At 36.5% G+C, this 27,314-nt stretch overlaps 1 protein-coding gene across 2 annotated transcripts in view; it reads right to left on the bottom strand.

Annotated features, from left to right (window-relative positions):
• EPHX4 (epoxide hydrolase 4) overlaps positions 1–27,314 on the bottom strand; it is a 38,492-nt gene that overhangs the window by 5,532 nt on the left and 5,646 nt on the right. The window contains exons 3-7 of one of the 2 annotated variants that reach the window (XM_077905408.1): positions 20,409–20,566; positions 18,552–18,680; positions 14,705–14,808; positions 8,348–8,496; positions 2,043–2,192 (exon numbers count right to left, since the gene is read on the bottom strand). In XM_077905408.1, the coding sequence (XP_077761534.1) occupies positions 2,147–2,192; positions 8,348–8,496; positions 14,705–14,808; positions 18,552–18,680; positions 20,409–20,566 (586 nt within the window). In that variant the 3' untranslated portion in view covers positions 2,043–2,146. Of the gene's footprint in view, positions 1–2,042; positions 2,193–8,347; positions 8,497–14,704; positions 14,809–18,551; positions 18,681–20,408; positions 20,567–27,314 lie in introns of those variants that run through there. The other variant, XM_077905407.1, reaches the window with a different exon arrangement.

The following is a 27,314-nucleotide window of genomic DNA, read 5'->3' as shown; positions in this document are numbered from 1 at the left end:
TATACATACATGGAATACCACTCACCCATAAAAAGGAATGAAATCTTGCCATTTGCAACAACATGGTTGGGCTAGAGTATATTATGCTAAGTGAAATAAGTCAGTTAGGGAAAGAAAAAGACCATATTATTTCACTCATATGAGATTTAAGAAAAAAAACAGATGAACATATGTAAGGAAGAAAATGATAGAAATCAAACTGAAGGTTAATGGGGGAAGGTGGGTGGAGGATGGGTTAGATGGGTGATGAGTTTTAAGAAGGGCTCTTATTGTTTTGAGTACTGGGTGTTGTATGTAAGTGATGAATCACTAAATTCTACTCCTAAAACCAATTTTACCATAGATGTTAACTAACTAAAATTTAAATAAAAGCTTGAAAAGAAAACAAAATCACAAAAGAAAGTATGGACAACATGATAGCTATAGTTCATAATACTGTATTGCATATTTAAAAGTTGCTGGAAGAATAGATCTTAAAAATTCTCATCACAAGAAAAAATGTGTAACTATGTACAGGGACAATGTTAACTAGACTTGTGGAGATCGTTTCATAATATATACAAATACTCAATCATTACATTGTACACCTGAAACCATTGTAATGGTTGAAGTCAATTATACTTCAGTATAAATAAAATAAGCAAATAAAGTAAAACATAATTTTAGGAGAGTATGCTAAGTCTCATTTTACCATGTTACTTTTCTAAACTCTGAGTTATCAACTGATGTGTAAGTATCAAGGCAGCAGTTTCCAGAGTGTTGTATACTCCACATAACTTTCGTATGTGGAAATATTTTAATACTTTAAGAAGACAATGTATAAAATAATCACACCCATATGCTCACCACCAGCTTGAGAAATAAAGCACTGCAAACATGGTTACATCTTTCTGCTGACCTTATCTTGATACCATTTTTCTTCTATTCACCCTAAGGCAGTGGTTCTCAAAGTGTGGTCAATAGAGTGGCAGCATGAATATCACCTGTGAACTTGTCAGAAATGACAATGCTTGGGACCCATCCTAGACTGACTGAATGGTGGGGTCCAGACATCTGGAGCGTGTTTTAACACGCTCTCCAGGTAATTCTGATACAAGCCATAGTGAAGAACCACTACCATAGGAGGAATGACTAGTGAATGTAGTTCTTACCCTCCCCATGATGTTTTTAAACTTTTGTTATATGTATTAAGATACCTCTCCCCCATTCCTATGGTTTCTTTGAGGAGTGTTTTTCCTTAAGCCTCCCCACATCCTTGTCCCACCCCTAAAGAGTGAGTGACATTTGTTGGTTCAGGGTGCTGAACTAGGTGTGTCTATCAAATATGTCCTGAGGGTAAGACATTCAATCTCTTTCTCCTCCTCTCTCTACCAGATTTGTGGCAGGTGACCTGAGAGGCAGGGGAAGTCAAGTTTGTTCTGGAAACCTTCTCACAGGTGATCTGTTCTAAAGTTTAGACTGGCACTAGGGAATTAGCAAGACCATTCTGTTTCTCATATTAAGCCATAGTCTTCAATCTATCCTTTATCAGTAATGAAGGTATATTTTGGTTTTCATTTGCTGACTCTTGTTTTATTTCTTAACTGGTCCAGAAATTGGGCAGGAAAAATGGGGTACTATTTGCCAGACCTCCCCAAAACAGTACATATATTTCTATAAACAATATATGGAGGTGTTTTGCATTTTTAGAACTTTATATAAATGGTCTCATACTGTACCTATTCTTCCAAACTTGCTTTTGTGCCTATTATATTTTTAATATTATCCATTAATGATACATTTAGTTCTACTCCATTTTCACTCCTATATAGAATTTCATCTTATGATTATACCACAATTGATCCATCTTCCCATTAATGGCCATTAAAATTTTTCCAATTATTTTGATAATTCAAATAATATTGAACTTATTATTATACATGTCCACTTGTGCACACAGGGAAAGGCTTCCTTACAGAATATTCCCTAAAACAGAATGGTTCCTCAGAGAGTATGCACATCTTCAACCTTATTGTCAAGTTGTTTTCCAAATTGATTGTATGCTCCAAAGCAGCATGTAAGAATTCATTTTTCTCCACACCATTGCCAACACTTGTTCTCAAAAGATTTAATTTTTCCATTCGAATGAGACTGGAATACTTTTCTTTTACCTGATGTGGTAGAGATTGCTCCGTAAAATTTCTTCCTTTCCACTACAGTGATAGAAAATCCAATTTTCATTTGGACCAAGGGCCACCCAGAATAAAGACTGGTTACATTTACCAGAATGCTTGCAGCAAAGTGAGGATATGTGGCTTATCCGACACTATGTGCACAACTTCTAAGCTGTGCCCAGTATGCCCTCCCTTCCCGTCTTCCCACTGACTGAAATGTAGACATGGTGGTAAACCATCTTGGACCACAAGAACAAAGGCAACACCCCAGGGATAGCAGAATTACAAGACATAAGGTGCCTAGGTCTCTGACCAAAGAGTGACCTAACCATTTTGATGATTTCATGCAGCACAGCCAACACACCAAACTAGACTTTCACTTGTGAGAGAAATATCTTCCTTTCTTTCTGCTACTGTTATTTTAGGTCTCTATTCAAAGCGGTAAAACCTATGTTCTATATCTGACTACTAGTAAGGCTGGGCATCTTTCATGTTATTGACCATTAAATTCCTCTTCTGTGAATCACCTTTTTATATCCTTTATCCATTTTTTTGATTGACCTACCTTTTTATCAATTTGGAGGCATTCTTTATAAAATCTAGATATTATTAATTCATGATTGATTGTGTATTGCAAATAACTTCTCCCCATCTAAGATCGCCTTATCATTTTATGATATCTTTTGATGTTTTTAATTTTAAAGTAGTCAAATTTATCAGTCTCCTTCATAATTTAAGCTCTTTGTGTCTTATTTAAGAAATCCGTCCTACCTGATGTCATGAAAATTTTTTCTTATCTTCCAAACATTTGAAAGTATTGCTTATCATGTTTAGGTTTTTTATTTCCCTAAGGTTTATTTCTTGTATAGTAAGAGAGAGGAATCTAATTTCATTTTATTCTATATGAATATCCGATTGTTTCAGCAACATGTACTGAATATTTTTACTACTGGTTTAAAATGTTCTCTGTTATAGCAAGTTCCTATATGTGTGGTTCCATCTTGAGGCTTTCTTTTCTGTGCCATTAATCAACTTGTCTAACCCAGAGTCAACAGCATATTTTATTAATTTTATAGTCTCATTACAAGCCTTAATATCTGATAGGGTTAGGCACACATCTATCCTTTTCTTTAAAACTATCTTGGCCATTCTCAGCCTTATGCTCTTCTATAAAAATTCAGAATCAGTTTTTTAAGTTTCATTAAAATTTCTTACAGTTTTGATTGAAATTTGATTGAAATTAATCAATTGAAATTGATTATAGATCAATTTGAGGGGAATCAAGAACTTTGTGATTAAAAAAGAAAACTTTGTGATATTGAAGTTTTCCAATCATGAACATGATAAACCAGAGCTAATTTTCACTAGTTTAAAACAGCAAGTCTGTATGGATTGTTAAAATACTTTTTAAAAGACTTTATCTATTTATTCATGAGAGACAGAGAGAGAGAGGCAGAGACACAGGCAGAGGGAGAAGCTGGCTCCATGCAGGGAGCCCAACATGGGATTCGATCTCAGAACTCAAGGATCAAGGATCACGCTCTGATCACGCTCTGATCCTGTTAGCACAGCCGGAGGCAGGTGCTAAACCACTGAGCTACCCAGGCGACCCTGGATTGTTAAAATATTAAAATGCTTCTCTACTGATTAGTAAATAGCTACTGCCTTGACCCTATATTCTTTACTACTTCCAATAAATTTTTAACACATGCTGGATTCAGCTTGAAAAGATTTCATTTTGCATTTCTGGATCTGTTTATAACATAGTCTGACCTATAATTTTCCTGTTTTATATAATCCTTGTACTGAAAGTTATATCAGCTTCACAAAATGAGCTAAAGTATATGTCTTCTTTTTTTTTTTTAAGATTTATTTATTTATTTATTTTCATGAGAGACACAGAAACAGAGAGAGAGGCAGAGACAAGGCAGAGGGAGAAGCAGGCTCCCCACAGGGAGCCCGATGTGGGACCTGATCCCAGATCCCTGGATCACGACCTGAGCAGAAGGCAGCTGCCCAATGGCTGAGTCACCCAGGCGTCCCAAGCATATGCCTTTTTATAATGTCTAAGTATGTTTATTAAAGAGAGGGATTCCTGTGTCAGAACTTACCTTTAAAACCACCTAGGCCTGTTTGTACGGATGGGTATTATGTTTTTGTGGATGTGCTTTAAATTAATAATTCCATTTCTTTAATGGCTATGTTTATTTATTTAGGTTTGCTAATTCTTCATGAGTCAGTTTTGGTTGCTAGATTTTTCTTAAAAACTGCCCATTTTGTCAAAGTTCTCCAGTTTGTTAACCTAAATTTATATTTTCATCTGTTATGTTTATATTTATATCTATTTTCTGCTTCATTTTTTAAAAAGATTTTATTTACTTATTTTATTTAAAGATTTATTTACTCATGAGAGACACACACAGAGAAAGAGAGAGAGAGAGAGAGAGAAAGAGAAAGAGGCGGAGACACAGGCAGAGGGAGAAACAGGCTCCATGCGGGGAGCCCACGTGGGACTCGATCCCGGGTCTCCAGGATTAGGCCCTGGGCCGAAGGCAGCGCTAGACTGCTGAGCCACCTGGGCTGCCCTATTTTCTGTTTCTTAATATTGTTTATTCATGCTTTTTCTAAGCCAATCTTGACAAAATTTTACCTACATTAATAATCTTAAAAGAATCTGCTATTGATTTCTTTGACTCTGTGGTGTCTTTACTTTTGATTGCTTTAATTTCTGCTTTTTGTCTAATTTAAATTATTTTCCTTCCAGTTTATTTTTGTTTACATGTTGCTCTATTCCTCCCTTTTCAAATTGGACTCTTAACTCACTAATCTTCTTTTCTCTCTTCTTTCCTAATATTAGCATTGAAAACCATGATATCGTTCTAACTATGGTTGTAACTGTATTCCACATGTTTTGATATTATTTTTTCTAAGTATTTACTACTTTCCATTATGACTTTTTTTGATCCATGAGTAATTTTTTAAAAATTTTTATGTAGGCTCAATGCCCAGCATCGAGCCCAATATGGGGTTTGAATTTATGATCTTGAGATCAAGACCTGAGCTGAAATCAAGAGTTGGATGCCTAACCAACTGAGCCACTTGGCATCCATGAGTAATTTTAAAAATTTTTTAAAGTTTTAATTTAAATTCCAGTTAGTTAACATAAAGTGTAATACTAGTTTCAGGTATACAATTTGGTGATGCTACACTTCCATACGATACCTGGTGCTCATCATGACACATGGACTCCTTAATCCCTATCACCTATTTAACCTTTTTCTCCACCCACCTCCCATCTGGTAACCATTAGTTTAAGAGTCTGTTTCTTGTGTGTTTGTGTCTCTCTTTTTTCCTCCTTGCTCATTTGTTTTGTTTCTTAAATTCCACATGTAAGTGAAATCATATGGTATTTGTCTTTCTCTGACTTATTTCACTTAGCATCATACTCTCTAGGTTCCATCCACATTGTTACAAATGGCAAGATTTCATTTTTTTTAATGTCTGAGTAATATTCCATGGTATATGTAAACCACATCTTCTTTATCCATCCATCAGTAAATGGACACTTGGGCTATTTCCATAATTTAGCTGTTGTTGATAATGCTGCTATAAAAATGAATGTATTCCCTTGAATCACTATTTTTTTATTTCTTTGGGTAAATACCTACTAGTGCAATTGCTGGATTGTAGCCATGAGTAATTTAAGTTTTTAAAATTTCTGGATATATGGAGTTTTCTAAAAGTTTATTGTTATTGTTAATTTTTAACTGTGTTATGTTCAGAGGATACAATCTATACAATATTGATCCTTTGTTATTGGTTAGGATTTGCTCTGCAGTCCAGTATGTAATCAATATTTGTAAACATTTCTATGTACTTAAAAATATTTCATATTTTCTAATTATTGGATGCAGGATTCTAGAATTATTCATCAGATCAAAGATATTAATTGGGTTGTTCAAATCTTCCACGTTTTTTTAAAAAAAGATTTTATTTATTCATGAGAGACACAGAGAAAAAGAGAGGCAGAGACATAGGCAGAGGGAGAAGCTGGGGACTTGATCCCAGGACTCCAGAATCATGCCCTGAGCCAAAGGCAGACAAACTCAACCACTGAGCCACCCAGGTGTCCCAAATCTTCCATGTCTTTATTATTTTTTTTCCTGCTTCACTGATCAACTTTTAAGAGAGGTGAGTTAAAATTTCCAGTAGTGGGGGGATCCCTGGGTGGCTCAGCGGTTTGGCGCCTGCCTTTGGCTCAGGGCACGATCCTGGAGTCCCGGGATCGAGTCCTGAGTCGGGCTCCCGGCATGGAGCCTGCTTCTCCCTCCTCCTGTGTCTCTGCCTCTCTCTCTATCATAAATAAATAAATAAATCTTTAAAAATAAATAAATAAATAAAATTTCCAGTAGTAATTGTGGATTTGTTATTTTTCCTTATTTTTGGTGCTCTGTTATAAGCTTAGACTTGTTAATCTTTTTGCAGCTTAGATCCTATAGCTAATCCAATTCCTAGTTCATTTTGGCTCCTTAGCTCCAAATTTTTGAGAGTCCTTGGATGAGTCTATGGTCCTGAGGAATCTTAAGGTGACAAATGAGGATGATTTCCATACCCAAGTATAATGTACTATACTTTGTAGTCACTATATATTACATAACAATTTTTAATTATGTACTTGGCCTTAATTATTCTAATGTAAAGAACCATCAGAAGAGGTCAGTTGAGTTTCCAGAAGGTTTGATGTGACCTCAACCCAGCTAGATTTACCCTATAGCAATCTAGTTCAAAACTGTCTTTCACCTTTATGTAAAATTGTAAGTTTTGACCTTCACAGGCCTGTTTCTTTTTCTCTCTTTCTCCCTCCATGCTAATTAGCAGGATTCTAGAGTTTACTCTTGGGAATGCAAGTCCTCCTAATGAACAATTTTTAGTAAAAGAACCCCAGTAAGATGAGAATATTTTCTCTTTCCTTATAGCTACTTGCTTTGTATCACAAAGCTAGCTTTGATAAAGGGATAAATCAAGAACATTTAAAAACTATCATTTTAACTCCCATTTAAAATTTGACTTGTATGAAATTACATCATTCTCTTTATTTTCCCTTGTAATTCTCTTTACCAATGTTATTTGTAAAAAACAAAAAAAATGACAATACATAGACTTGAGACAACGTTGCTATATCCTAAGAGATACAACCTGTAACCTCTGCAATGTCAGTCTGCCTTTCTATTCATTGCCCTACCTGATAAATGGGTACCTAAAAATACCTTTTAAATTAACATCTCTGTTTTGCAAAGATTTTTACATTTATACTTGTAAATTTTGTTGTTTTTGTTAGTCACAAAAGAAGGTTTGGGTTTACCTCTTCTTCCCTCATTCACATAATCTCATGACTCCTCTTGGATTTTCTATTCAAAGAGTTTGAGAGATTTTATTTAAAATAACACCCACTATAGGGGTACCTGGCTGCGTCAGTGGGTGGAACATGCAACTCTTGATCTGGGGGTTGTAAGTTCAAGCCTCATGTTGGGTGTAGAGATTACTTAAAAATAAAATCTTAAAATAAAATACACCCAGTAAAACTTTTTTTCCTTCCTCCTACTTTCAACCTTTTTTTGTCCTTATGCTTTAATTGTAACTCAATCCAATCTGATATTTAGTTGTGGGGTTTTTTTAGTTGTGTTTTTTTTTTTTTTAAGATTTTGTTTATTATTCATGAGAGACCCAGGCATAGGCAGAGGGAGACACAGGCTCCCTGTGGGAAGCCCAATGTGGGACTCCATCCCAGGACCCTGGGATCACGACCTGAGCCAAAGGCAGATGCTCAACCACTGAGTCACCCAGATGCCCTACGGATCTAGTTTTAAAAGAAATTTCAAATGAATGCAAAGGGGGGAAAAAAGCAATGCAAACCAAGAATCAGACTCTTACTATAGAGAACTGAGGGTTACTAGAGGGGAGGTTGGTGGGGAGATGGGTTAAACAGGTGATGGGTATTAGGGAGGGCATTTGTGATGAGCCCCAGGTGTCGCATGTAATTGATGAATCACTAAATTCTACACCTGAATCTAATACTGCACTGTATGTTAACTAGCTGGAATTTAAATAAAACTTGGAAAAAATAAAAATAAAATATTGGCTCTACAGGGAATGAATATTTTACTCATTCATTTCTAAAAAGAAATTATACTGACCTGAAGATATTTCGGTAATGGTTAATTGGGCCACTTAATGCTCCAGGCTGGGAGAAGACATAAATATAAGCTTCAAGATCTTCTGTTGTTAATCGACATCCTTTTCTTCCAATGCCAGTCCTTTGACTGGTAAACAGATGTTTCAAAGCCTAATTTAAATGAAAAGAATTAAAACTTTTTAGTTACCTAACAATGGACTAAACCTTTGAGTTTTGAAAGAGAATAATGGTCCGTGTCAGTGAAAACTCCTCTTCAGATAGAATACCTCACTATATACGGACACGTGAGACACATTTTACTTTCCTGGCTTTACTTTTGAGAGCTTCCCTTCTAATCCCCCATGGACACATCACCCTTATGAAGAGCAACCTGTCTTCTTGGTACCTATTCACGTTCCACAAGGCTAAGCTAAGACACTATCACCACCCTAAAGTCTTCCCTAATATTCTAACTAAAGTAGTTTATCTGTTTACTGACAAACTATCTACTCTCCTCCCCTCACAATTGTTTGAATTTTTTTTGACCACAATCCAGAGTAACAAACACCTTTTATATCATGATCCAGTCATACTCCCACACATATGTTTCCGAAACAAAAGTTTAAAGAAATATCCCTTACTCTTATTACTGTGTATAGTGATATTTTCAATTCACTTTTGTTCTACTTTATTTAAAAAAATTAAATTGCAAGCCACTAAACGGATTTCATGACCCACCAATGGCTCCTCACGTACGATTTGAAAAACATTGCTCTATACCAGCATTTCTCAAAACGTAGATCTAAATCACCTGCATCAGAATCATTGGAATTCTTCTTTAAAATGAAAATCTCTTGGGGAGGCTGGGTGGTTCAGTTGGTAAAGCATCATCAGTCTCTTGGTTTCAGCTTAGATCATGATCTCAGGGTCCCGGGATGAGCCCCATCATCTGGCTCCACGTTTAGAGGGGATCTGCTTAAGGATTTTTCTTCTCCCCCTGTCCCTCCCCCTGCTTGCCCTCTCTTTCTAAAATAAATAATCTTTAAAAAGTAAAATGCAGATCCCTTAACCCCAAAACACACCTGTAAAACTATGAAATGATTTATGCAAGGAGTGACTAATTGAAACATTATTTGTAATAGCAAAAGACTGGAAACAAAAAATATCCATCAGTGGGGGGTTGGTATGTGTTCTGAATACTGCAAGAGAAGATGGAGATGATTACATGCTATGGAGTGGCCAATCCCCAAGTCATATTTTTAAGAGGAGGGAAAAAAAGAAAGGGTGGAAAATAGTATTTGTAGTATGTTATCTTTTACATAAGAAGGAGTAGACAAATATACATATGCTTATATTAAAAAAAAAAAAGGAACAGTAAAGAAAATGAAACAAAAACAACCGAAGTGGTTTCCTTATGGAGAAGGAGGAAATAGGATGGAGCCAGAGAAACAGGAAACAGAGAACTAAGTAAGACATCTCTTTACCTTGTTTTAGAGTTTTGACTAGCACCACATAAATGTTTTTACAAAATATAAAAGTTAAGTAAACCTTTGTAGTCTTAGTTTTGCTTTGGAAATATGAATAAGAACTCATTACTTTTTTCACTTTAAAAAATATGTATGTACAGTTGCTGTCCAATGGAAAGATCTAGAAGCAATAAAAACCCAGTAACAATGATCACCTTGACACCCAGACTGTGGTTTCTAAATACAATTCCTACTAATAGAAGCCAAAGTTCCTTCAATAAATAACTAATTCCAAACTTGTGGCAGGAAATAAAAGATGAACCTAGGAAGTTAAAGAGGCAAGCTATCAATGACTGAAGATTTATGTCAAAAGGACACAGGATCCAACCTGAAGGAGTTTCCACTTGCCTAATGTGAGACAATCTTAGCATCAAAGACAATGACTGTAATTGATTGATACACATCAAATATATATTTAAAACTCATGAGCTCGGGAACCCTGGGTGGCGCAGCGGTTTAGCGCCTGCCTTTGGCCCAGGGCGCGATCCTGGAGACCCGGGATTGAATCCCACGTCGGGCTCCCGGTGCATGGAGCCTGCTTCTCCCTCTGCCTATGTCTCTGCCTCTCTCTCTTGCTCTCTGTGTGACTATCATAAATAAATAAAAATTTAAAAATAAAATAAAACTCATGAGCTCATAGTAATATGGAAAAAATACTTCATTGGTTATCATCAGAGATTTCTAGGGCATCAAATCATTATTCTGGAAGTTGTTTATAAAGGTAAAGAATGGGGATCCCTGGGTGGCGCAGCGGTTTAGCGCCTGCCTTTGGCCCAGGGCGTGATCCTGGAGACCCGGGATCGAGTCCCGCATCGGGCTCCCGGTGACCCGGGATAGAGTCCCGCATTGGGCTCCCGGTGCATGGAGCCTGCTTCTCCCTCTGCCTGTGTCTCTGCCTCTCTCTCTCTCTCTCTGTGTGACTATCATAAATAAATAAAAAAAAATTTTAAAAAAAGGTAAAGAATGAAGTGTTTATCCTGCCATTCTTGTGTGAACTGTATTTCAGAATAACCAAACAGTAGATTGGACAATTTCAGTTAATAAAAGGAAGAATTCCAGTTAATAAAAGTAGGGGGAAATGATAGAATTAGGAAATCACCATTCTGAAAATCCTAATGAAATAATGGACCTAGGCAGTGATGATCAAGGTATGCTAAAATTATTTGGTGACAAGTTGTTAGGAAATTTAGATAGGCTGACAATTCATGAGCCCCCTGTTCAGTAAAACTGAGAGAACTAGACTTTATGTGGTTCCCTGATGTGATTCATTAGGAAATACACAGCACCACCTACAAGTATTCTTGCCAAATTAAAAATCAGTCTAACTAAGCCTCTAGATTAATAACATCCATGAAGTAGGAAAAACAAAGGTTAGCAAAACAAGTTAAATAACACCATAATGAAGGAGTTAGCCAAATCTAAAATGTGGATCATTCCTCAGGACAAATGACCAAATTTCTTCAATAAAAAAATGGTGTTAACAAAGGAACTGTTATAGACTGAAAAAAAAAACCATAACAATCACATGCAGTGTGTGGACCTTGTTTGGTTCCTGATTCAAAGTGTGCAAAGACAGTTGAGACAGTCAATAGGGAAATTTGAACGGGAATTAAATGATCGTAAGGAGTAATTATTCACTTTGTTAGGTTTGATAGTGGTACTGGAGTTATGTTTTTATTTTATTTTATTTTTTAATGTTTTTATTTATTTATGATAGTCACACACAGAGATAGAGAGAGAGGCAGAGACATAGGCAGAGGGAGAAGCAGGTTCCATGCACCGGGAGCCCGATGTGGGATACAATCCCGGGTCTCCAGGATCACGCCCTGGGCCAAAGCCAGGGGCTAAACCGCTGCACCACCTAGGGATCCCTGGAGTTATGTTTTTAAAAAAGCTGGGGCACCTGTGTGGCTCAGTGGTTGAGCATCTGCCTTTGGCTCAGGTAATCCCGGGGTCCTGGGATCAAATCCCACATTGGGCTCCCCACAGGGAGCCTGCTTCTCCCTCTGCTTATGTCTCTGCCTCTCTCTGTGTGTCTCTCATGAATAAGTAAATAAAATCATTTAAAAAGTCCTTAACTATCAGAGATTTATGCAAAAGTATTTGTAGGCCCAAAAGACTCCACCCCAAGATTGCTAGAACTCATACAGCAATTCAGCAGTGTGGCAGGATACAAAATCAATGCCCAGAAATAAGTGGCATTTCTATACACTAACAATGATACTGAAGAAAGTGAAATTAAGGGATCAATCCAATTTACAATTGCATCCAAAAGCATAAGATACCTAGAAATAAACCTAACCAAAGAGGTAAAGATCTATACCCTAAAAACTACAGAACACTTCTGAAAGAAATTGAGAAAGATACAAAGAGATGGAAAAATATTCCATGCTCATGGATTGGAAGAATCAATATTGTGAAAATGTCAATGCTACCCAGGACAATTTACACATTTAATGCAATCCTTATCAAAATACCATGGACTTTCTTCAGAGAGTTGGAACAAATAATCTTAAAGATTTGTGTGGAATCACAAAAGACCCCGTATAGCCAGGAGAATATTGAAAAAGAAAACCAGAGCCAGGGACATCACAATGCCAGATTTCAAGTTGTACTACAAAGCTGTGATCATCAAGACAGTCTGGTACTGGCACAAAACAGACACATAGATCAATGGAACAGAATAGAGAACCCAGAAATGGGCCCTCAACTCTATGGTCAACTCATTTTCAACAAAGCAGGAAAGACTATCCACTGGAAAAAGGTCAGTCTCTTCAATAAATGGTGCTGGGAAAATTGGATAGCCAAGTGCAGAAGAATGAAACTAGACCATTATCTTACACCATACACAAAGATAAACTCAAAATGGATGAAAGATCTAAAATGTGAGACAAGAATCCATCAAAATCCTAGAGGAGAACACAGGCAACACCCTTTTTGAACTTGGCCACAACAACTTCTTGCAAGATACATCTATGAAGGCAAGGGAAACAAAAGCAAAAATGAACTATTGGGACTTCATCCAGATAAAAAGCTTCCTGCACAGCAAAAGAAACAGTCAACAAAACTAAAAGACAACCTACAGAATGGGAGAAGATATTTGCAAATGACATATCAGATAAAGGGCTAGTATCCAAGATCTATAAAGAACTTATAAAACTCAACAGCAAAGAAACAAACAACCCAATCATGAAATGGGCAAAAGACACGAACAGAAATTTTACTGAAGAAGACATAGACATGGCCAACAAGCACATGAGAAAATGCTCCACATCACTCGCCATCAGGAAAATACAAATCAAAACCACAATGAGCTACCACCTCACCCCAGTGAGAATGGTGAAAATTAACAAGATTAAAATTAAACAACAAATGTTGGAGAGGATGTGGAGAAAAGGGAACCCTCTTGCACTGTTGGTGGGAATGTGAACTGGTACAGCCACTCTGGAAAACTGTGTGGAGGTTCCTCAAAGAGTTAAAAATAGACCTGCCCTACGACCCAGCAATTGCACTGCTGGGGATTTACCCAAAAGATAGAGATGCAGTGAAAAACTGAAACACCTGCACCCCGATGTTTCTAGCAGCAATGTCCACAGTAGCCAAACTGTGGAAGGAGCCTCGGTGTCCATCGAACAATGAATGGATAAAGAAGATGTGGTCTATGTATACAATGGAATATTACTCAGCCATTAGAAATGACAAATACCCACCATGGGCTTCAATGTGAATAGAACTGGAGGGTATTATGCTGAGTGAAGTAAGTCAATCAAAGAAGGGCAAACTTTATATGGCTTTATTCATTCAGGGAATATAAAAAATAGTGAAGGGGATTAAAGAGGAAAGGAGAGAAAATGAGTGGGAAATAGCAGTGAGGGTGACAGAACATGAAAGACTCCTAACTCTGGGAAACGAACAAGGGGTAGTGGAAGGGGAGGTGGGCGGGGGGATGGGGTGACTGGGTGATGGTCACTGAGGGGAGCACTTGACGGGATGAGCACTGGGTGTTATACTATATGTTGGCAAATTGAACTCCAATAAAAAATATACAAAAAAGTATTTGTAGGTAAAATAATATTGCTTTTTTAAAACCTCCCTAAATATCTAATACCATATTAGGTATACAAGAAGCAGTCGATAAGCTTTCAAGAAATAGATACAACACATGACTCCTGGTTGTGCGTGTACACCAATTCCTGCACTTACTTTGTTTCAGGGTTTTGTTTACACCCACAGTCCTCCACTTCTGCTGTGTCAAACTCTCACCTGGCATTCATATTCCCTTGTCTCCCCATGGAATGTTCTCTGAAAAGAGGTATGCCTGTAGGGGTACAGGCTCTCACAAAAAATTGAACAATAACCAGGCACTCAAATATACAGGGCCTACAAAAATAACAAGCCTAATATGAGCCTAATAACAAGCCTATATATGAGGTCTTAGAAGCATGTATTAAATTTTAGCATTTGCCTATTTTTATTTCTGTATGATGAACTTTAATACATTATTCACTTGACTTACCTTTTTTTTTGCATAGGAGGAAATGCCTAACAGTGGACAGCATATAACAATAATCAATTAATGATTATTTTAAACAAATCAAATAACATAAGCCAACTTTCTTTTTCTCTTTTATTTATTTTTTTAAGTGCATCTGTCTATATTTTAGTTTTAACTTCCTAATTTTGTCATCTTCTTGGGCTCCAGTTTTTCAGTTTTATTGAGGTATAGTTGACATATAAGATATAAATGACATATAACATGTTTCTGGTATACATGATGATAACAATATTTGTATACAATGCAAAATGATCACCACAATAAATCTAGTTAACACCCATCACAATATTTGACTTACCTTGAAATCATTTATTGAGAACATAAATTCTGGGAACCATGGTATTTGGAAGAAGTAATAATGGCTGGATTTGAACAGCTGGGCAGGGTGTCGTAAAATATATTCTGAAATTAAAATGCCATGTTAGACCTTATCCAAGGAGTATAAATTACTTACTATAGAAAGAACTCCTTTTTAAGGCAATTTCACCTCTGAGATGAGAAAGAACCCACAAGTAAGCCTTGTGTATATTTCTCTTTGGGACAATTTCTGTGTTCTTATATTTTGTTATAGATATTTCAAGTATTTAGAAAATGTATAGCACTTTAGATAGAAAAGAAAGTCTCGTTTTATGAAGTCTTGACTAAGGAACAGGAAACCCAAATAACACTGCTTTCTCTCCAAGGTTATGATGATTGACCTCACACTTTTCCTAGGGTTATATGGCAAGGTAATTTTCTGTTGTTTACATGCAGATTTGAATACCTTATTCATTTGGCCTCAAACAGACACTAAAGTGTATCTTTTAGTTCATTCATGTATCTAGAAAACATTCAAGGAATATTTGAATATGTACTGTGTGTGAGGGGTTTAGCAATCAATAAGACAGAAGAGGTTCCCATTAATAAGGAACTTATACAATAAATAATCAATACTTTAAAAGATCATTTTAGATAGCAATAATACCATACAGAATATTAAAACAAAGTAATCTGATTGAGAGTAATGCTTGGGTGCTGTGGAGGGACTATTATTTAGCAGAACTGATCAGAATAGGCTTCTGTGGGGATGTAATATGTAGACTGAGTCTTAAATGGTAAGAGGGAGTCAGCTATGCAAATATCTAGGAAGAATATCCAGGAAAGGAAAGTAGGTCCTGGGCTTGGCACATTTAAGAAGCACAAAGAACGTCAGTGTGACTGGTGTATAGTGAATGAGGGAGAGGTGGCATGAGATGAGTCAGAGAGCAAAGCAGAAGCCCAGTCAATGAGGGCCAGAGGAGATGGATTTTAAGTGTTTTGGGAAGACACTAAAGCTTTAAACTGGAGAGTAGTGTAATCACACATATTAAGTGTGCATACTTGTTTCTTGTGCACTATATTTTTATTTTCTTTGCTAGAGAGCTATTTTTTTCTTATTTCTAATTTTGTAACTAACATGCTAGTGTTAACACAGTTGGAATTTTTAGAACTATAATTCTTAGGTAAGTGGTATATCATTATGCTATACTTTTTGTAAAGTCATCACTGGACAAAATTTACTCAGCCCTGCATTAAGAGATATCAATATAATTAAGGAAAAAATAGAGGCATATTAGTTGAAGATCTTATATTAATCTGACTAGGGTTGAACCTACTCTGGATAAAACAATTCCAGAAATATTTCAAGAATCTTCTTGCTGAAATGACCAATTGAAATTTATTCATTTAGCAACATCATAAAAATAACGTTTACTCAAGGATCCCAATCAATGGAACAAGCATGTAGCACAATTTTTGCTACCCAATGCAACAGAAAAATACAGTGAATCTCAGTTTAATATTTGAATTCTAAGCATCCATGCTATCACCTCAACAGAAATAGGACAGATATATATCTAAAATTCAACTCTCAGAGCACCTGGATGGCTCAGTTGGTTAAGCATCTGCCTTCAGCCCAGGTCATGATCTTAGGGTCCTGGGATGGGGCGCCACAGTATTGGGCTCCCTGTTCAGCGGGGAGCCTGCTTCTCCTTCTTCTCCCTCTGCTGCTCCCCCTGTTGTGCTCTCGCACCCTCTCTCAAATAAATAAAATCTTTAAAAAAATAAAGAAATAAAATTAAACTCCTACACTTATAATGTACAATACTTATGTAGTCATGTTCCCTTTCTTCCTTTTGTGTATCATGTTCCCAACATAGAATTTTTTCTTTCCTCGAGGGCTGCTGTGGGTCATAGCAGTACCTGAGACTCAGAAAATCTGACAAAGATAGTTAAAGAGGACTAGATTATCATTTTTGTCAAAACCAAATAAAAATGTTCATTGGTCTTTAAGCATTCTGAGGATTTTAAGAGTTCCCTTTACAGCAGAGGTTCTCAAAGTACAGCCCACTTGGACAAGTTGGGATCCACTAGACCCTTTTAAGCAATCCAGACAGTCAAAATTATTCCATTACAATACTAAGACATTATTAGCTTTTCTTTTTTGGTTGACATTTGTGCTCATGGTACAAAAGCAATGGAAGATAAAACCATTGCTGACTGAACACAAATCAGGTAGTGACACTAAACGATACTAGTAGGCATTGTATTCTTCACACTACACATTTGCAGCAAACAGATACATAAATACATAAAATTAGGTGCCAGTTTCACTTAGGAATGTCCTAGATAAAATAGCAAAAATTATTAATTTTATAAATTTCAACCTTTGCACACACATCTTTTGAACATGGAGATGAAACAGAAAGTATACATAAAGCAATTCTGTTGAACACCCACGTACAGTGGTTGTCTCCAGGAACAGCACTTCTGCAATTCTTTGAGTTGATTAGTTGAATTAGCTGCATTTTTATGGAATACCATCTTTACTTGAAAGGATGACTAACAAACTATTATCAGCCAGACTCAAGTATTTGACAGATATCTCTTGAAAATGAACGAAGTGAGCCTGTCATTTGAGGGAAAACAATCAACAGTATTTGTTGCCAATGACAAAATTCAAGCTTTCAAATGAAAATTAGAATTTTGAAGATGTGTATTTGCTACTGTGAGCGTGACAGCTTTGCAATACTCAGCTTTTTGATGAAACTGGGGCAATATTAATGAATGTAATTCTTTGATATAATAAAATGTGTCAACTTATGAATAATCTGCATAACTCCATGAAACAGGGTCTTCCAATGCATGATGATGCAAAATCATGCATGGGTAAAAAATCCATTCAAAGTGCTAGGGAGACTAATGGATTTTAATGTAATAGAGTACAAAAAGTTCATTAATATGACATCAGATTCTAAACTGTTACTAATCTTTAAGAAACACCAATTTTTGAGTTTGGTATAGTATTAAAGAAGAAAATCCACAGTTATCTGAAAAGGCTATTAAAATACTCCTCCCTTTTCCAATTACAAATCTGTGTGAGGCCAGATTTCTTAATACACTTCAATTTAAACAACATATTGCAACAGACTGCAGAAGCAGATCTGAGAATCCAGCTGTCTTCTATTAAGTCAAAAATTAAAGACGTTCGCAAAAATGTAAAACAATGACATACTTCTCACTAAACTTTTGTTTGGAAGATGTAGCCAAATCTCATTTAAATGTTATTCATGTTAACAGGTATTGGATTTATTATATTTTAAATGAATTAATATATAATTTAAATGTTTTCTCATTTTTAATTCCTAATACAGTAAATATGTTTATATATGACCTATGTAAACAAAAGCTCATTTGGTCTTTAATAATTTTTAAGAGTCTAAAGGAGTCCTAAAAGTCAAAATTTGAGAACTATGGCTTTAAAGAATGCTGTCATTCCTGATAGCCTAAGCAGTCAGGCAAGAGGAGAATTTATTTCTAGGTTGTCAAAATTCATTACTGTCAAAGTAATGTTACTGCATATTTCCCCTTTATCACTCTCCAAGTTAGCAGTAAAATGTTCTCTAAAAAAATAATAAAATTAAGCAAGCAAATATGAAGCTACAATTTCTCAGACTCTTATGGAATATTTAAAGCCAAAATATCTGACATTGTCATTTGCTAATATATTTTAGTCTTTAATTTAAAAAATACTGTTATTTAAATTTTGCTGTTTTTAATTCAAAGTGTCAGTAACCATAGCAAATTGTCACATTAGCAAAGATGTTTTAATTAAAATTTAAACTCACCTGTAAATACATTTGGATGAGGGAAGTTAATAACAATAAGCTTCATCACCATTTCGGGATAACAGATGGCGATTAGCCAAGCAATCATTCCCCCCCAGTCATGGCCAATAAGAACACATTTGCTATACCCTGAAATGAAGAAAAAAAATGTTGATGTCATTGAAGGTGGATGCATCATCACATCACATAAACTGAGTACACCTCTGAAACTAATTTTCCTATAATCTGACTCTAATTATGTATTTTATGTAGATACTGAGTTTGGTGTTTCCAAAACCTGTATGTCCGAATCACCTAAATAGCTTTTTAGAAAATTTAGATGTCCAACCTCCATTCTAGACCTACAGATTCAAAATCTCTCCCAGAAATCTATATATATATATTTTTTTACAAATCTGAAATAGCTAGCTCAGCTTTTGTCCCACGAACCTGAGTAAAGATTACACATAATTAAGTCATAATCAAGATTATATTATTGATTTGCCTAGAAAATTGCATGAAGACAAATTTAGGCCAAATCTGACTGAATTACCACAAAAGAGGAACAAAATATGGCTGCTGAAAATCAATGTCTTTCAGTCTATTTTATTGCAATCAGACTAAATGACAACACTGCATTGACACCCCCAGACCTCATCCATTTCTTTTTCTCCTCTTAGAATATTGGCTTGATCTCTGCTCTCATCAGATTACTGTAGAAAAGGCCTTTAATTTGATTTCATGGGTTTCTCACTATATTAGCTCCATTAACGTACCATGGTAGCAGCTGGGTTTTAATCAAAAGCAATGTGGTGGATTCAATTATTATTATTTTTTTTTAGATTTTATTTATTTATTCATGACAGACACACAGAGAGAGGCAGAGACACAGGCAGAGGGAGAAGCAGGCTCCATGCAGGATGCCTGATGTGGAACTCGATCCCAGGTCTCCAGAATCAGGCTCTGGGCTGAAGGCGGCGCTAAACCGCTGGGCCACCAAAGCTGCCCAGTGGATTCAATTATTGTTAAAAAATATTTACTCCCCCGCTCTCCCCACTGCCATAAAAGGAGTATACCTTGCTACCCCTTTGATGTTAGACTTAGCCATGTGGTTTGCTTGGGTCAGTCATATGGTGGGAGTATAACTTGACTTTGGACTCAGGCATATGACTTGCTTTGATGAATGTGCTGCAAGCAGAAACTTGAAATACACTTCTGCAGCTGACCTCATCATCTAGCCATTTCTGCCATTGTCAGAAGACGAAGAGCTATCACTAGGTAGTTATTCCCTTTTAGCTTGGGTTCCAGCCCAACTCAGAGGGAGAAGTCCAGCAGGACCTGTAACCTGAGGCAAAGACCCAGGGGTCGAGCCCATACTTGATCTGCATACTCCATAAGCATGTGAATGAATGAATGCCTATGGCTATAAGCCCCTGAGTTTGGCAAGTCTGTTACACAATAATGTTGTAGCACCAGCTGATCAACATAAGAAAGATAGTGCAAGTGCTTCTGCAACTTATAACATTTTTAAATGATTTAGATGTGGGTTCTGAAGAAATGAATCTTCTGAATATAAGGATCAAATTTCCAATAATTAGTTCTGAAAATAATAAATTTCACACATCAGAAATACTTTTAAAGGCAAATTTTCAAAGTCATTCTTGGCTAGTGGACTGAATAGTCGTTCTGGATGTATTATTTTCTACTTCCCCTGTAAATATTTTCAGTGGTATACCCAAAACCATGGTGACAGGATTCAAGTAACAGCTCAGGTAAATGGAAAACACCTCCTTCCAAGAAATGAAGTCACCAATTCACAATTTGTTGAATGTTAGTTCCTTAAAAGGGATTAATACTATTTCTTTAAAACTGACCTACCTAAAGAGTCTAAAATATCCTTTATATCTGTAATTAGACAGTCCAATTTATAATTCTCTCGATGAATGGGAGCATCCGTTTCTCCATAGCCTCTCAGATCAAGGGCTACAACTCGATATTCACTTTTAAATTCCCTCAGTTGGTGACGCCAAGAATACCTGCAGGAAATAAGAAACATTAAAAAGACCACAGTAGCGAATCCAAAGAGTAACATTACAGCTTTTCTAAGTGGGCAACTGTAAGAAACTATCTATTTTGAGAAAGGTTATATAGCTGTGTGTGAGCCAGAGTAAGGGATGTATTTCAAAAGGGAGCACTGACATTCTTTATAAAAATTTATTGTAATGTTTTTTACCAGCTCCAGTGGCGTGTAACAAAGGGCCAGTATCTACAGAAACTACAAAACATCTGATACTAAAACCAATATACTTTTGTATGTACTTGAGAAATTAATCTTGTAGGCTTTTCTTTTCTTTTCTTTCTTTCTTTTTTTTTTTTGTAGGCTTTTCTTAAATAATGCTTACAGCTATCAGGGAATCCATACTTACAAATGCTTCTGTACCGCAAAACCATTTGATTCTCTGAAAATATTTATGAGATGAAAATATATTTCCCTAAAAAGTAGATTTTACTCACTTTACTCCATTGTAAATAGGGCTCTGAGATTTTAGTAATAACAGTTTACTTATGGATGAAAAAGGTCAAAGATTTTTAAGAAGATGATCACTGAAAGAATCCAATAAAACAGCTGCTGAAGATAAACCTCTGTTAGCTAAAACAAAATTCTTCTGTAGAGAAGATCCTGAATGAGTATAAGCAAGTGTGATATTAAAAACATTTAAGGGGCAGGCGCCTGGGTGGCTCAGTCAGTTAAGCGTCTGACTTCAGCTCAGTTCATGATCTCACAGACTCCACATGATCTCACAGGCTCTATGCTCAGAGGGGAGTCTGCTTCTCCCTCTCCCTCTGCTCCTCCCCAACCACCACCCCACTTGTGCCCAAATAAATAAAATCTTAAAAAAAAAAAAAAAAAAGAATGGTCAGTGGGCTACAGCCAAGTCCTGAAGGCCTGCACAGGACCAGGTATTCCCTCTGTGCTTGATCATAAAACTGCAGAATTAAATGAAATTCATGAGATTTTCTTCCATGAGATTTCTTCTCTCTCTCTCTTTTTAAAGATTTTATTTTTAAGTAATCTCTGCACCCAACATGGGGCTCAAATATATAACCCTGAGATTAAGAATTGCATGCTCTCAAAAAAAAAAAAAAAAAAAAAAAGAATTGCATGCTCTCCCAACTGAGCCAGCCAGGCTTCCTGATCTATGAGACTTTCTTCTTCAAACAAATAGGATAACAAATAGAAAAAAAAAAAAAAAAAAGATGTGGATTTTTCAAAGTGACTATTTTTCAAAGTGACTATTTTGGAACTCCAAATATGCATTTTAAAAAATGAATCTGCATGCACATCTGTTCATGGAAACAGTGTAGAGAATTATCTGACATAAGCCAAATGGGAGATAATTGTCTGAAAACATTTTTGGAGTGCAATAGGCAAGGGTACACAGGGATCTCAGATATAAACCAATAGTGAAAGAGACTGCAATGTGAACTGTCACAAAGCAATAAGATCAATAAAACAAAGCATGCACTTTCCATCAACAGGTCATCAGGAAGAGTGTCAGACACATATTTGTAATAATGCATGATTACAAAATCTTTGATCTGTTATTAGGATATCCATGATTTGTGAAAATCTGCAAAAGCATTACCGATTAAGACAGATTTGAAAATGTTTATTAAAAAGTATATTTCTTAGCAAAGTCATAGCAATCTTATTAATCTTGTCTTTAGGTTGTAACAAATAAAGCAGTTGGTTTCCTTAAAGACACTCATCTGTCGACACATGTGATATTATTTTCTCATTAGCTTTACTTAAAATTTTCAATTGATTTTTTTATGTCCTTGTAACTGGAGCCTAGCTCTTCCCTCTTCGGGGATTACCTCATGCCCAATCAATAAAGTTCTACAGATTTAACCTTTTAAATATTTATTTAATCACTTTTCCTGTCCATCCCTACTATCATTACCTTAATTCAGGCCTCCATTAATGCAACAACCTATTGATTGGTCTATATGCATTTCATTCCCCTCAGCGCTATCTTATACAACACCAGACTGAGGTCGCAAAAACACAAACTCTGTCATGTAATTTCGCTGCCTAACATCTTATCTTGAATCCCTAATTACAGACATAATCTCAGACATATTGCAGGTTGGGTTCCAGACTACCACAATAAAGCAAATATCACAATAAAGTAAGCTAAATGAATTTTTGGTTTCCCAGTGCATATAAAAAGTTATTGTTTACATTGTAGTAAATTAAGTGTATAATAGCATTATGTCTAAAAAACAATGTATATATCTTAATTTTAAAAGTATTGAGGGCAGCCCCGGTGGCTCAGCAGTTTAGTGCTGCCTTTGGCCCAGGGCATGATCCTGGAGTCTCAGGATCGAGTCCCACGTCAGGTTCCCTGCATGGAGCCTGCTTCTCCCTCTGCCTGTGTCTCTGCCTCTCTCTCTCTCTGTGTCTCTCATAACTAAATAAATATAATCTTTCAAAAATAAATAAATAAAAAGTATTGCTTGTATAGAACTGTTGAGTCACTGTATTGTACACCTAAGACTAATATAACACTGTATGTTAACTACACTAGAATTAAGATTAAAAACATAATAAAATTAAAAAAAGAAAAAATACTTTAATGCTACAAAAAATGCTAACCATTATCTGAACTTTCAGCAAATTGTAATTTTTTTGCTGGAGGGTCTCGCCTCAGTGTTGATGGCTGCTGACTGCTCAGGGTGGTGGCTGCTAAAGGTTGGGGTGGCTGTGGCAGTTTCTTACAATGAGATAACAATGAAGTTTGCTACATTGATTGACTCTCTTCCCTTCACAAACCATTTCTCTGTAGCATGTGATGCTGTTCACTAACGTTTTACCCACAGCAGAACTTTTTCACAATTGGAGTCAGTCCTCTCAAGCCCTGCTGCTGCTTTATCAACTAAATGTACGTAATATTCTAAATCTTTTATTGTCATTTCAACAACCTTCACAGAATCTTTACAAGGAGTAGATTCCAGCTCAAGAATCACTTTCTTTACTCATCCATAAGAAGCAACTTCTCATCCATCAAAGTTGGATCATGAGATTGTAGCCATTCAGTCCCATTTCAGGCTCTACTGCTATGTTTAAGTCCTCTTGCTGCTTCCACCACATCTGCAGTTACTGCCTCCACTTCAGTCTTGAACTTCTCAAGGTCATCCATGAGGGTAGGAATCAACTTCTTCCAATTCCTGTTCACATTGACATTGTGACCTCTTGCCATGAATCATGAATGTTCTTAAAGACATCTAGAATGGCAACTCTTCCAGGTTTTCAACTGACTTTGCCCAGATCTATCAGAGGAATCACTATCTATGACACTATAACCTTATGAAATATATTTCTTAAATAATGAGACTTGATGCAAGGTTGCACAATGGATATTGTGTTAGCAGTCATGAAAAAAAAAACATTAATTTCATTGTACATCTCCATCAGAGCTCCTACACCAGGTGACCAGGTGCACCATCAATGAGCAGTAATATTTTGAAAGAAATCTTTCTTTTTCTGAGCAGTGGTTCTCAACAGTAGGTTTAAAATATTCAGCAAACCATGTTGTAACAGATGTGCTGTCATCCAGGCTTTGTTGTTCCATTTATGAAAACAGGCAAAATGGATTTGATATAATTCTTAAGGGCTCTAGGATTTTCAGAATAATCAATGAGCATTGGCGTCAACTTTAAGTCACCTTAATAAGATTGTCTGCCTGTCTTTTGAAACTTTGAGGCCAGGCATTAACCTCTCTAGCTAAGAAAGTCCTAGAAAGCATCTTCTTTTAATATAAGACTATTTCATCTACATTGAAAATTTATTGTTGCCACTTTCATGAATTGAGTTACATCTTCTGAGTAACCTGCTGCAGCTTCTACATCAGCACCTGCTGCTTCACCTTGCACTTTTCTGTTATGGAGATGACTTATTTTCTTAAACCTCATGAATCAACCTCTCCTGGCTTCAAACTTTTTTCCTGCAACTTCCTCACCTTTCTGAGTATTCACAGAATTGAAGAGAGTTAGGGACTTGCTCTGGAGTAGGCTTTGGCCGAAGTATGTGTTGGCTGGTTTGATCTTCTGTCCAGACCACTACAACTTTCTCCATCTCAAAAAATAAGATTATTTCACTTTCTTATCATTTGTGTGTTCACTGGAGTAGCACTTTCAATTTCCTTCAAGAACTTTTTCATAGCATTCACAATTTGGCTAACTGGTGGGGACAACTAAAGTCCCCAAGTTCCCGTTGGGGAATTTATAGTCAATATGCATTGTTGGGGATCCCTGGGTGGCTCAGCAGTTTGGCAACTGCCTTCAGCCCAGGGCCTAATCCTGGAGTCCGGGGATCAAGTCCCACATCGGGATCCCTGCATGGAGCCTGCTTCTCCCTCTGCCTGTGTCTCTGCCTCTCTCTCTATCTGTGTCTCTCATGAATAAATAAATAAAATCTTTAAAAAAAAAGAAAATATGCATTGTTTTAATATCTTAAGTATCTGGGTCTTCATTTAGATTTCATGTAGTTAGAGATTTCAAGGTAGAAATTTGACTCAAAGTAGTGTGTAGAATCCTGCGATATTTTACATTTAAAATCGCATTAGAGAGTATGCAAACATAATACCTGCATATTTCATTCTCTTATTAATAATTTAAATTGCCTTACAAATAAATTCAACTATTGATATTATCCATGAGAGGAACCAAACAATATCTTAAATATTTCTAAGAAACGGGGCAGCAGATGGGATGCCTGGGTGGCTCAGCAATTAAGCAAGCGCTTGCCTTTGGTTCAGGGCGTGATCCTGGAGCCCTGGGATAGAGTCCCACATCGGGCTCCCTGCATGGAGCCTGCTTCTCCCTCTACCTGTGTCTCTGCCTCTCTTTCTGTGTCTCTAATGAATAAATAAATAAAATCTTTAAAAAAAAAAAAAGAAAGAAAGAAACAGGGCAGCTATTATAATAAATTGCCAAAAATTCTTAAATGTAACCTTTCCAGAATTCATAAATAAATTTTTGAGCACATATTTGAATTCATACTTTCTTTGCATATTTGATTCACACTTTAAACTGAAAAAGAGATCACCCCAGAGATAGACTGATGGGCATTTCATTCATATGATATTAAACAAAATCGAACCCCTGACCCAGGAATGAAACATCTTGCAAAATCAGTAACTCAGGGGTGCCTGGCTGGCTCATTCTGTAGAGCATGCTTGATCTCAGGGTTGTGGGTTCAAACCCCATGTTGGGTGTGGAGCCTACATAAAAAAAATCAGTGACTCTTAAAAATATGACAAATAAAGCTAGCTATTTTCATCCATTTTTTTTCTAGTACCCTTAGGTAATAGCAGAGACACTGCTAAAAATAACCCCCTTCCTAGTGATTACTCTTGACATAAGAGGGCTTCCGATTTACCATGATAGCCACCTTCAAATGTAGAATATCCTTTTCCCCTTCACAACAGAGAAAAGGGCCTAGTCATCAGACTATGCTCAGCTGTGTGTACCAAGAGCCCTCCCTGGCCTCAGCACTTGAGTAATGACGAATGCATTCCATACAGCTGGTGATGAAGACAACTCAAAGAAACTGCCTGCATCAGCTCCAAATATTTTTAAAAGCGATGCAAATTGAGGTGGAGAGAGAGTGGGAGAAAAAACCATCTCCTGACAAACAACTTTATTTTGGGATAATTTAGCTAACAGTCTCAGAGATGCAGATCTTGTTTGATGTTTCCTTTAGATTTTAAGAAAGAAGACCCAGAATTTCATATTGTTTCCATGTAACATCTAATATTAAATGTCACCAATTCTCAACAGCTATTCTTAGGTGTTGATGATAAATGCAGATCATATATTGCATTTGTATAGTGCTTTTCTGTTTATTTTTTAAAGACTTTATTTATTTATTCATGAGAGACACACAGAGAGAGAGGCAGAAGCAGGTTCCATGCAGGGAGCCCGATGCGGGACTGGATCCCAGGACCCCTGGGCCACACGCTGAGGTGAAGCCACCCAGGCATCCTGCGCTTTTCTGTTTAAAATCATTTTTACATACATTGCCAATTGATGACTACTTTTTTAAAGTATCAAATATTCTGACCTACTTGGTCTACAAATAAGCTCATAATTTAATGTGTATTTAGGCAAAACTTGATTAATAGGATAATATTTACACTTAAAAGCTTAAATTGGTTTGAGATTTTTGCTTTGCTTTGTTGTTTTGGCTTTTAAAGGAGACAGAAATGAAAGAGAAGGGGATTTTGAAAAAAGAGAAGCCAAGAGAGAGACTTGAAGTGGCTTAATCAAAACAGCTTTATCCTAAACTCTGATTTTATTTGACTTTTTCCTGAATGGAATTGACTAGACTCCTAATAGGTGATAGTGTCACTCCTAACAGGTGACAGTCTGAATGGAAGGAAAGACAAAGGTTCAACATAGTGGTCTTGGTTTAGGGTATGACATAGTTAAACAGGATTCTGATTATCAGCAATCTCCATGTAGCTGCTTTACGACTCTCCCTAAACAAATGGGTAGCTTTCAGATTAATGGCCAGCAGAGCTTAGTTAATTCGATATGCTCTTTGAGTAACTGAGTTATGAGGGTTCATTGTTGTTTTTTTTTTAAGATTTTATTTATTTATTCATGAGAGAGAGAGAGAGAGAGAGAGGCAGAGACACAGGCAGAGGGAGAAGCAGGCTCCATGCCGGGAGCCCGACGTGGGACTTGATCCCAGGACTCCAGGATCACACCCTGGGC

The sequence above is a fragment of the Canis aureus genome, chromosome 8 (assembly GCF_053574225.1).
Source record: "Canis aureus isolate CA01 chromosome 8, VMU_Caureus_v.1.0, whole genome shotgun sequence".
Lineage (NCBI taxonomy): Eukaryota > Metazoa > Chordata > Mammalia > Carnivora > Canidae > Canis > Canis aureus.
The sequence above is the reverse complement of the archived record's forward strand: the minus strand, read 5'-3'. Positions and strand labels throughout refer to the sequence as shown.